The 13505-nt window shown below is 34.4% G+C and overlaps 1 protein-coding gene across 1 annotated transcript in view; it reads left to right on the top strand.

Moving 5' to 3' along the window:
- The window catches only part of LOC106883622 (calmodulin-binding transcription activator 1), a 156358-nt gene that overhangs the window by 64754 nt on the left and 78099 nt on the right, over nt 1-13505 (top strand). The window contains exon 3 of the mRNA XM_052977093.1: nt 9591-9729. Coding sequence (XP_052833053.1) covers nt 9726-9729 — 4 coding nt within the window. The 5' untranslated portion in view covers nt 9591-9725. The remainder of the gene's footprint in view (nt 1-9590; nt 9730-13505) is intronic.

Genomic DNA, 13505 nt, shown 5'->3' with positions numbered 1-13505 from the left:
ACCCTCTCTCTTTCGTCCTCTCTCTCTCACCCTCTCTCTTTCGTCCTCTCTCTCTCACCCTCTCTCTTTCGTCCTCTCTCTCTCACCCTCTCTCTTTCGCCCTCTCTCTCTCACCCTCTCTCTTTCGTCCTCTCTCTCTCACCCTCTCTCTTTCGTCCTCTCTCTCTCATCTCTCTCCTCTTTCTTTCTCATTATCATTCTTTAATCAGATGCTATAATCATGTGATTCGTTTAAAATCAGCTGCCTCTGTTCATTTCATATTTAACCTCACACCCATCCCCTCTGTAGAACGTTTTTTTTTTTTACACGTATGTCCACCCAATATCATTTTTCACTGGACATTAACAGAACATGAGAGCTTCCCTACTTGCCATATATCAAAGTCAAGTCTGTCTATATTTACTTTCCATATAAGAAAAAAAAAACACATTTGACTTCTGCTCTGAAGTATTCCGATAAACCCCGTTCTATAAACACTGTCTTAGTGACACAGATTTCACCATTCTTCATTGAAAGTACTTTCATCAGAGTCTTCAATTTTTGTGTAAATGGAACTAGTGTCGACATCAAAACAAGGAGCAGATTTCTCAAACGAGACTTGACAGGAATCCATTTCAAAAATTCTAACATCAAAAAAGACTGCCTGTGTTAAAAGACTGCCAAGAAATTCATCTCACCTAACCTATCAAAGAAATATATCTGACGCTTAGTACAATCTTTTAATTTAGAGCGGTCTGTGAGAGAATTGATAATGTGGTTATCCTGTTGGGAGAACATCTCTCTCAATTCTAATTTGCCAAGAGCTTATCTTGTCTTCTGTGGTTCTCACAACCATTTTCATTATCCATTTTTGTTAATAATAATAATAATAATAATAATAATAATAATAATGATATAAAATAATCATAATAATAATAATAATAATAATGATGATGATGATGATATAAAATAATAATAATAATAATGATATAAAATAATAATAATAATAATAATAATAATAATAATAATAATAATAATAATAATAATGATGATGATATAAAGTAATAATAATATAAAATAATAGTAATAATAGTGTAAAATGATAATAATATAAAGTAATAATAATATTAAAAAAATAATAATAAAATGAGGAATATGATTGACCAAGCTTCCTTTTTAATGGGGAAAAAAGCTTTGAAGAGAGAAAAGGAGGGAAAATGCAAAAAAGTTTTTAGATGCCCCTCTCCCACCTGGAAGTATTGGTAATGCAGTTTAGTCTCATGAGGGAGAGAATGAAAGAAAGAAGGAAAGAAAGAAAGAAGGAAAGAAAGAAAGAAGGAAAGAAAGAAAGAAGGAAAGAAAGAAAGGATGAAGAACAATTGCAGACAGGTAGAATTCATTTAAAGCTAAAGTACTTATTTGACAGCCATTGTCATGTAAATTAGAAGTTTGATTTGGGTGGGAGGGGAGGAAGGGGGTTCTGCAAAAGACTTGCATCTGTTTCTTGATAATCAGGAAACGTTTATGTCCAAGAGCATAGAGAGGCAAGAGACAAGAGATGGTTATTTCTAAATGAGTGTAAGTTTAGGTGTGTCTTTCATTCTTGGACTGCCACAAGAAGAGTTAATGATGAAAGCGGGGTGGGGGGAGAACACTCAGTTATATTACAATATTAGAGTACACATACTATTAGAGTGCGTGTTCAATGATGGAGTAAATATATGCATTAGAGTATACAGGCAGTTTGGTAGTACACCTACAATGCTAGAGTACGTATTCAATATTAAAGTGCAATTGCAATGATAAAGTACATATCCTATATTAGAGTACACATACAATACTAGAGTACATATACAATATTAAAGTGAAATTACAATAATAGAGTACGTGTACAATACCAGAGTACACATTCAATATTATGGCATACATACAACACTACAGTACACATATGATATTAGAGTACACATCCACAAACACTATCAGGTATTAAAGATATTGTAACATTGAGTCTAACTTCAGATTAGAGGTTTGGTCTTCACAAATTCTTTTATGGACGTCTCACTTTATAGAATATAGATATCGTAATTAGATGTTTCGTAGAGTGTCTGTATTTTCAGATTTTTGTTATAAATTGATTGTCTACACCAACATATAGATTCACACACACATACATGGAGGTCCCTGTATATATGTATATGCTTTTTCACAAATAAATAGTCATTTCCAAACTTTACACTCATTCCCATATCAACACAGTCTCTCTCTATTTCACACACACAGTCACACACACACACACACACACACACACACACACACACAAAGTACCTGGAGGCTAAATGAAAATTTCCTTTTCCAATAAGTAATTGCTAGTTATAAATGTTAGATCGAAATTACTCAAGTTTAACTATAATTATGTTTACTTATTTTCTTTCTAAATTGGAAAGTTTACCAATTTTAACTAGAAAAATTGTACCTACTGGGAAAGAAAGAGAAAAGAAAAAATATCAAATGTTAGTTATTAAAAAGTAAATGCATTCAACCCCCTGACACCTTAGTATGTTTATTGTGGTTAGTTTTTACTCTTTACTGTTTCAGTCATTTGATTGTGGCCATGCTGGGGCACTGGTTTGAATTGATCCCAGGACTTAGGTTTTTAAAGCCTGATACTTATTCTATCTGTCCCTTTTGTTGAGCCATTAAATTACAGGGACATAAACAAACTGACACCAGTTGTGAAACAATGGTGAGGCACATACATACATACACTACAGACTTATTTCAATTTCTATCTACCAAATCCACTCACAAGGCTTTGATCAGCTCGGGGTTATAGTAAGAGACACTTCTCCAAGATGCCATGGAGTGGAACTGAACCCACAACCATGTGGTTGGGAAGCAAACTTCTTACCACACAGCCACACCTGTACCTATATGTTACTGATTGTATATTTTGTTAATATCAGTGAAAGTATCAACTTCCAGAGAAGGATGTGTATGGTTGAAAATTTTTGAAGAAATAACAGAGAGATTATAAAACAGAGAACCATCAGTCTTAATGAGATCCCTATTTTTATCCTGCCTCATTTTAGTTCTTAATTGTATTATTGCTTTTTTGTATATCAAAACTCCACCAAATATCCATTAGCAAATGAAATCAAATTATTTAGATTTTTTAAATGTATTTTTACTTACAATTCACCTACTGCTCTCATAAGTGAGGCAGGATTTGGATGTTAATATAAGAATTCTTCATATGGTGGAGAGCTGGCATTTCCTCTATCCTTTCATTCTCAATTCAAATTCTGCTGAGGTCAGCTTTGTCTTTTATTCTTACGGGGTCAATGAAATAAGTACCAGTTGAACCCTGGTGTCAATGTAATCAACTTAGCTCCACCCAGCTAAAATTGCAGGCCTTGTACCATAATTTGAATGCTATATAATAGTTTTTTCTACTGTAGGCATAAGGCCTGAAATTTTGAGGGAAGGGGCTAGTCGGTTACACTGACCCAAGTGCTCAACTTGTTATTTTATCAACCCTGAAAGAATGAAAGGCAAATTTAACTGTGGTGGAATTTGAACCCAGGACATAAATTCAGAAGAAATGCTGCTCAGCATTTAGCCCTGTGTGCTGATGATGATTCCAACAGCTTACCACCTTAGGTCATCATCATCATCATCATCATCCCCCTTCCGTGCTGGCATGGGTTGGACGGTTTGACAGGATCTGGCCTGGCAGAAGACTGCCCCAGACTTAGATGCGGATATATTATTGGCTTCAAATTTTGGCACAAGGCCAACAATTTCAGGAGAGTGGATAAGTTGATTACATTGACCCCCCCCCCCCCAGTGCCCAATGATACTTATTTTATTGACTTCAAAGGGACAAAACATAAAGTTGACCCCAGCAGCATTTGAACTCAGAACGTAAAGATGGGCAAAATGCCACAAAGTATTTCAGCCAATGTGCTAATGATTCCACCAGCTTACCTTAGATGTTACTATGATATTAAATCTTGTTTAATTTAAGGGACATTAGGTGAAACTTAGCAAATTTTAGGGTTAGATTCAAACAGAGAAACATAAAACATTCTGCTAGGTAATGTATGTCGTCTGACCCCTTCATGTCACAGCTGTTTCTTACGTCAGGTGAGTCATAGATCTACAACTCTACCTTTTTTAATTAAACCACTGAAAACAACTCAACTCTATGATTAACTAATTGCTTCTCCATTAGACATGAAACATGGAAATTCTTGGTTAGAGAACCGGGAGGTTGTGATGTTCATGTTCCCCCCTCCCATAGAAGGGTGCTGCAGAAGGATTGCACATAGAACTCCAAACTGAGTCATGGCTTCAGCTTTAGGACTTGGCTATATTCTGTTTGATGATGATCCAGTTGAGTGTTCAATTCCCAAACTGGACACTATGTTGCATCGTTGAGCCGGGCATGTCTTGTGACTCTTGCCCATTCAGCTGAAAATAAGGACCAAAGGAAACTAAGAGTCAGTTGAGTGATGGACTGGCACCATCGTTCAGTGAGGAAGTTCTTGGTCACTGACTCATCAAAACACCTCAGAAACTGGCCCAATGAGTCTGAAGGCTCAACACAGATTCTAACCTGTTTTTTTATTTAACAATTATTATTGTTATTATTATTATCATTATTGAGAAGGCAGAATCGTTAAACATGCCGGGCAAAATACCAAGCAGTATTTCATCTGTCTTTACGTTCTGAGTTCAAATTCTGCCAAGGCTGGCTTTGGCTTTCATCCTTTCAGAGTCAGTAAATTAAGGACCAGCAAAACACAGGGGTTAATGTAATCAACTTACCCCCTCCCCTCCAAATTTCAGCCCTTGTGCCAATAATACAAAGGATTAATATTATTATTATTGTGATCATCATCATCATCATCAAGGCAGCAAGGTGGCAGAATCATTAGCACACTGAACAAAATGCGTAGCAGTATTTCACCTGTCGCTATGTTCTGAGTTCAAATTCCACTGAGGTTGACTTTGCCTCTCATCCTTCCAGGGTCGCAAAAATAAGTACCAGTTGAACACTGGGGTCAATGTAATCAACTCATCCTCGCCCCCAAAAGTGCTGCCCTTGTGACAAAATTTGAAACCATTATTATTATTATTATTATTATTATCATTATTATTATCATTATTATTATTATTATTATTATTATTATTATTTTATGTTTGACTTTTGTTTTGCATTTGTACAAGTTGGATCCAAGTCTCACCCAGAGACCTCAAGAGACAACAAGTTAAAAGTTCATGTAGGTGTTATGCCTAGGGTACCATATATTTGGATTTGTACAGTTTTGTTCAAGTGAATGTTTAAGAAACCTATCATTATTATTATTAATATTATTATTATTATTATTATTATTATCATCATCATCATCATCATCAGTATTATTACTATCAATATTCAAACCTTGTACCTGTTGTAGAAATTATTATTATTATTATCATTGTTATTATTATGATTAAAATAGTATGTCAACTAGATGTGGATGTCCATGAGATGTAGTCACAAGTCTCTTCAACTCTCAAAGACTTCTTCTCCCTCTCAGATCAATAAATTAAATATCAGCCACCTACTGGAGCCTTTATAAATCCATTGAGCCCTCCTCATATATCTGTGGCATTATGCTTATATTTAAAAACATTCTTATTATCCCCATCACCACCACTACCATGACTTATTGCAGTGGAAAGGATTCCTTGAGTCACTGAGAGATTAAATGTGACACAGCATTCATTTAAAAATATTTTTTAGCTCTTTTTTTTTCAGACACCTGCTCTTTTGCTGCTGTCTTCTTTTGTTTCTGAAGCAGGACAAATGTCCAAAACATCAAGATACCCTGTACTCATTTCAAGTACTCATTTCACCCTTTCGACCAACACCATATTCATTGTACTTTTCTCTTTGTGTGTTGTTCTGTGTAATTTTTCTCAACTGATTTTTGACATTGCATTGTGTGTGTATGTGTGTGTGTACATACATACATAGATACATACACACATATATATGTATGTGTGTATGTGTGTATATATATATATATATATATATATAGTATTATATAGACACACACTCGTATTCATAGCACATTTGTAAATATGGCAAAGAAATGAATATAGGTCCTATCTTCAACAGCTACAGCAACAATGATAATAATAATAATAATAATGATAATAATAACAACAACAATAAAAATGATGACTTCTTATTTAGACTTACATATATTTAGAACTGTACATGTGTGTGTGTGTGTTTGTGGTTGGAAATTGGATATTGAGATATTTTTGAATGCAAGAAGATGTGGCATTAAATTACTGTAATTAAATTAGTGTAATATAATTAATTTATGTCCCTGTCCTCCTCCCCATGATCTCCCATTGCACTAATTGTCTTCTGTAATTTCATCAGCATGGAAATGTAGCTATTGGTTAAGGATCTCTGCATATGTACACACACATATCTCTACATATGTGCATAGCTATTTTGTCTATTTACACACACACACACACACACACACACACACACACACACACACACACACACACACACACACACACACACACACACACACAAAGTTTTAGAAATAAAGTTTTGTGCTTTTTGCATATTTTTCTGAAAATTCTTTCAGAAGAATGAGCTACTTCATGCAATCATTCAACATATTAAAAAGAGCAGCCAATTCTCCCTCAGACCAAACTCTACCTTCTTAAAAATAGAACAGATATATTAAATAAAGAATTCCTAGATAGTTTATTTGTGAAAGAAGACTGAATGGTCATAATTGGAATGTCTCTGATAATAAGTCAACTCTAAACAATTGCAGCCCCTTTATCGGTGCCTCCCTTTTATATTTCTGTGCCTTTTTGTTCTTGTTTCTAAAATATATCATCATTTTTGTTATTGTTTAAACAAAAATCATTGCCAAATATTTCGTTTGTTGTATTTTCATTATTATGTACATAACTATTTATCGATATATTTATGCATATACTTACACACACATATACATACACACACATATACATGCACACACATATACATACAAAGACACACAGACACACGTACATGACATCTATGGAGCATTGATAAGGAGTTCGCAAATCAAATACCTAAGATATACTTTCATCTTCATCCTGATTATTATTGGAGCAACAGGATACATACCAACCCATTTGAAGCTAAGTATGGCTGAACTTGGGTTCTTGGGGCAGAAAACACTAATCCTTAATTCATACTCTACAAATGATCACAATATCTGGAACTATAAAGATCTGCAAGACCTTCTTAAGATTTAGAGGATGATGAACAAAACAAGGTGCTTTCATTCACAACGTTGCTCTCAAGCAAGTGGCTGGTCAAAATTTATTCTAAATTAAAAAGATTAAGAGTACATCTATACAAACTATTGAAATAATGTTTTGTGCTTCTTGTACAAAATGATTTCCACTATTTACAGGAGTCCCTATTGACAGGTTAGAGCAGTTGAGATCAAATTGTCCCTTCTGCTACAATCTTACAATATGGTGTGGAATGGGTTCCCTAAGACTCATTTATCTTTTATAACTTAAAGATTACTTTTATAGTTCCATATTTCTTTAACAATTTTCTAAATTTTCATGATCCTCCTTATCATGCTTTTCCTGTGTAGGCACATGGCTTAGTGGTTAGGGGTGTATTTGGCGCCCATAGTTAGGTTGTGAGTTCAATCCCTGGTAGTGCATTGTATCCTTGGGCAAGGTTCTTTATTTCATGTTGCTCCATTCCACTCAGCTGGCAGAAGTGAGTTGTACCTGTATTTCCAGGGGGCCAGCCTTGTCGCATTCTGAGTCACATTGAATCTCGCTGAGAACAATGTTAAGGGTACACATGTCTGTGGAGTGCTCAGCCACTTGCACATTAATTTCACAAGCAGGCTGTTCCATTGATTGGTTCAAATGGAACTTTTGTCATTGTAACCAATGGAGTGCCAGTTCTCCACAAATACATTTCTCATTCTTAAATCAATTTGATTCATTAATCTGTTTCATTAACTATTTTATAATTATTTTACTTTATATTTAATTAGCAGTAAATATCATTAGTTCTTCTTTTTTTTTCTTTGTAATTAAAATTGTTGCTAGAACAAAAAATAATTAGTTTTTTTTTTCATAATGTTGAGAGGATTTCTCAATTGGTTTCACAATATTTACGTCTCTACTTTCAATGTTTTGTATATTTTCTGAGTTTATTATAAACAAATTCATATTTCTAAGGATGATTTTCAAAAAATACATACATGCAAGCATGTATGTATTTTTCAATGTTTGTGTGGGTGTGTGTTTGTGTATGTGTAAAGGAGGAGATTGGTGTGTGAATAAGAGAGACCAAATTTTCTTATCCCAGTACAGTTACTCTATTGTACCCTTGGGTAAAGACTTTGTTTCTGTTTCATAACATCAAAATTTAGTGTATGAGGAAAAAAAAAAAGACTGGTAGATGCAAGCCCTTGATCAGCCAAAACAGTTCCAAGTGACTGCACATATGTTTGTGTTAATAGACATTTGACAGTTCTTCCTTAACGTGTGTATGTATAAAACTTCATCAACAAGGTTTGCTTTCTTTACTTCTGTGTGTTTTATACACATGGTACTTCATACATGAAAGCATTGTGCTTTCACACATGAATAAATTAAAATGTCATATACTGTAAGCATAGCATTTCTTTTCCTTTTTGTTTTCTTTTGCTTTTGTCAATCAAATCTCAATGTTCTTTTGACTATTAATATTTTTATATGTTTACTATTTTTGTTACAACTACCTCCAACTCATTTCATTTGCACATCCAAAAATGTGAAACTCACTGAAACAATTCATTACAATTTTTTGCAATAAATTATGCTTTACTTTATGTATGGAGTACTTTTTAACTTTTATAAACACACAAGTTCATAGATAGGAATTCAATTGTATATATATAAATCTTTATTCATCATACACGTACATAAACATACATAAACATACGCATTAATTATACATACTCACATAAACATTCAGAAAATTTAAGAATTTATTCATATAATTATTCCTATATTTATATCAGAGAGGATGTAAAAACCTGCAAATATACTTCTGGTAACAAAAGACTTTAATCCCATACCTAGGTTTCATACATATCTGGATTAAAATCTCCAGTTACCACTCAGGATGATACTTACAAAAACACTGACTGACTAATTAGTTATGACTATATTCACAAAGAAACTTTTGATTTTAGCTCTTTAGCATTTAATCAAGCCATATCTAACCCAAATATTCTAATGTTTTATATTAAAGCTAATCAGATCCAACCTTTCACGCCTACCCTACAATGTCATTTTAAAAAATATACAAACACACCATTGAAATCTTGAATCTGCGAGATAGTGATTGGTTAATTCAAAACAATGTGAATAAATAATCATTACATTTGACAAAGAAATCTGAATGCTAAAGGGTTAATCTAATAACATTTTGTGTTTTTTTATTTAAAACATTGTTTTAAAATCTAAATTCTTTGTTGTTTCTACTTAAAACTGACCTTCGTTGTTTTTTGTTCAGAATCCTGATATTGTGCTGGTGCACTATCTTAATGTGCCCTATCCAGATAGTGCGAAGCTCAGCATTCCAGTTCTCTCTTATGGCTTTGAGAAGAAGGAATGGACCAAAGATGAGCTGGCTGATCAGCTGAGACCGATGTGTAAGTCAACATTGATTTTGTTTATCTTAATTTTCTTTCATTAATTATAATATTCTTATTGATTCAATCATGACTATTTTAAGTTATTTTGGAACATTCATATGTGACACTGCAATGGTTAAAATGAAGATGAAAGATCTCTTTTGGAAATTTGGTCTAGATCGGTAAAAATAATTGTTTCTGACAAACTAATATAACCGTTATTTTTGTTGACAAGGAACAAGTTAGAGATGATTGATTTCAGTCGTTGTATTGACATCCAAACTGCAAATGAAAGACAATACCACAGCTTTGGAATACAGAACAGAAAGAAAATGTGAAAGATCTAGTTCGGTACTTTACCATATGAATCAGAATTACACCACATCTCATCACAAAAACCTTTATATTCCTTGTCGTGTTTGATTTTACATTTTTTATTTTATTTCTATAATTTCTTTTTCTCTTGTTATTCTATTTCTGGCTAATATATTTATTCTATTGTGTGTCTGTGTGTCTGTGTCTATGCATCTCTGTTTTGTCTAGATCAGTGTTTATCAACCATTTTTTATCTCTGAACCCCTTTGATTCTTTGATCCTTACTCAGATGCACCCTCATAACCACTCAGTGCTTAAAACCCTTTCTATTATAGTTTCATAATTTAGTTTTATTAGGATTTGTATTAAAAATAATTAAAACATTTTGTGTATTGCTGAAGTAAAACCAATTTATTGCTCATAAATTTTAACAACAAAATCTTATATGGACCCTCAAGGGTCATAAGGGCTCCCAAGGGTCATCTGAATCCTGAATGAGACCCACTGGTCTAGATGACAGAGGCAATGAGTACAGAATGGAGGTCAATTTCACAATGTGTGAAGAAAAGATGGAAGTTTGACTGAATTGAATAGAGTTGGCAAACTGCCACAGAGTTTGAACCTCACAAAGACATTGATCTTGTGGCGATTTTATCAAAGAGAATGCCTTGTAATATTTAGTTGCAATTCTATGTTTCTGAGTTCAAATCCTGCCAAAGCTAATCTTACCTTTCATCTTTTGGGGGTCAATAAAATAGAGTACCATTCATAAAATGGGATTGATTTGATTAACTTCTACCCACAAATTTCTGGCCTTGTGCCTATTTTGGAAATAATTATAGTTCTTAGCTTTTATTTCAAGGGCAGAGGATTTGGTGTAACCAGTTGAAACAGTTATTATTATTATTATTATTATTATTATTATTATTATTATTATTATTATTATGGCAGCAAGAATCATTACCATACTAGGAAAAATGCTTACTGGCAGTTTTTCCAACTTTACAGAGTTCCTTTCGAGTGTTGGACCTCATGGAGGCAATGACCAAGATTTTTAGCATTATGCCATGCTTGAGAAGAAGACCCATCAAGCCGAGCAAAATCACGGAGTGGTTGGCGTTAGGAACGGCATCCAACCGTAGAAAATCAGACAGGAGCCTGTTGCAGCCTTCCAGCATGCCAGCCCATTCAAACCGTCCAACCCATGCTAGCATGGACAATGGATGTTAATTGATGATGATGATGATATACAAATTAAGATAATAATTTTTAAAAATATACAATACAGTATTGTTTCTACTTCATGGATTTTCACCTATCACGGGGGTGGGGAGACATAAGACCCACAATAGTCAAGGGATTACTGTACAGTTTTAACAATCAGTTGGGTTTCAACTTACAACTGTCATCATCATCATTATCATCATTATTATTATTGTTTTACTTCTCAGAACACTTGGTCTTGTTTGTTCTGGTAGATTCTGTGAGAGTGGACAGTAGCCTGCTGTCAGAGGTCACACAGGATCTCTTTCCACACATTATAAGCTTTGATTGTTAATTATCACGGTTACTAATTATCATGGGAGACATTCAACATCCAAGTACTGACCCCAAAATCCTAGCTGTCCCCAACAGAGCAGTTTTGTGGTCTTGCTCTTCCCTCATGTCAATTCTGATTTCTCTGACATATTTCTCGATCTTGGTTGTTAGAGCTCCGATCATTATTATTTTTATTGTTATTATGGAGAAGCTAACGAAGTGGCAGAAACAACAATATGTTATACAAGACGGTTATGAATATTTAGTTTGTTTCTTGCATATTCTGAGTTGAATGACCACCACCACAGTTGACTACTATTTATCCCTATGGAGATTCAGTAAATGATATACCAGTAATATACTGGGCTCAATTCAAGCAACTGTCTCTTTCTGTTTATGTAAAGTAAGAAAACCTTATCATTAGCAGTATCACTTCATTAAGGACTGGTCCCATGGAGTTATTTACACCATATCATCGACAAAGCATCCATCTTCTCCCTCCAGGCCTTTCCATTAATTGTGGCCAATAACTCAGGGAGAAAAGATGAGTTTTTGCTCTGGTCGCATATCAAATATTCATTACTCATGTGAGTTGTTAATTGTTTCAATGAACTTAGGCTGTTTTAAATATTAAACGAAGAGATTGTAATTTGTTGCTTCGTTCACCCTTTTGCATTCAGATTACTTCTTTGTCAAATGTAATGCTAATCTATTCACATTGTTTTGGATTAATCGTGCATTGCATTATCTCATAGCTTTGAGACTTCAATGAGGTGATTGCTTATTTCTAGAATGACATTGTAGGGTAGGTGTGAGAGGTTGAATCTGGTCAGTTTGAACATAAAGCAGGTCGGTGGCATTTCATCCATCTTTACATTCGGAATTCAAATTCTGCCGAGGTCAACTTTTTCTTTAATCCCTTCGGGGTCAATAAGTACCATTTGAGCAATGAGGTCCATGTAATCAACTTATCCCCTCCTCCAAACTTGCTGGCCTTGTGCCATAATTTGAAATCAATATTTGGACCAGTTTAAATACTAAAGGGTTAACATACTGACACAACAAGGGATTGTTAAAGCAAGCCTCCTAGCCTGTAAGCATGGACCTTATTTTCTGCAATATACCCCTCTATTGTGGGGCAAGAGGCAGGTGGGGGGGTGAAATGGAATACTGACTCAGTGTAGGTGGCTGGATTGTCGATGTACTCGGCTGATTTGTCTGTAATTAGAGTTATTGGAATTAATTAGAAGCACTGATGTAATTTATTTATGCTATAGATCGAAAGAGGTCAACTTCATCGTCAGAAATCATGTCAATATTGGTTTCCCTCTTGGTGGAATGGAAGAGGCTGAAAGAATCTCTGATGATGATGTTTCCGCAAAAGAATGGATGAATTGCTGAAATCTATGACTATTCACGGTTCTCCTCACCAAACATTCCACTCCATCCATAAATCAATTAAGCCATTGAATCAAATGCAAACAGCTCGCTAAATTCAATTGTGAAGCTGATTGCTACTAACACACAAATCCCACACATCTCCCCTACTCTTTGTTATTATTTAATTTATTATCATTATCATTATTTTTATTATTATATATGCTGTTGTTATCATCATTGTAATGGTGGTTGCAGTGAAACAAGTGGCATTATTTACTCTCTGCTGTCCCCCAGTCTCTCCTTTTTATAAGTTCCCATCGTTTGGTTTGATAAATCTCTTTATTTCTCTCCACAGATAGTCAAATCCAGGTACTTTGCAGACAGACTTGCTAAATAAATAAACCGTTGCCGAAGAGTAGAGTAGGCAGCTCTCGGCAACATCGATTCCACAGTTTGGTTTCAGTTTCTATCTGCTGCCACTTCTATTGTTTGGCAAATTACATAAGGAATGTGTACACACACACACACACATACACACACACACACACACACACACACAC

This window comes from Octopus bimaculoides, chromosome 26 (genome assembly GCF_001194135.2).
Source record: "Octopus bimaculoides isolate UCB-OBI-ISO-001 chromosome 26, ASM119413v2, whole genome shotgun sequence".
Classification (NCBI taxonomy): Eukaryota; Metazoa; Mollusca; class Cephalopoda; order Octopoda; family Octopodidae; genus Octopus; species Octopus bimaculoides.
This window is presented reverse-complemented; position numbering and strand designations above follow the sequence as displayed.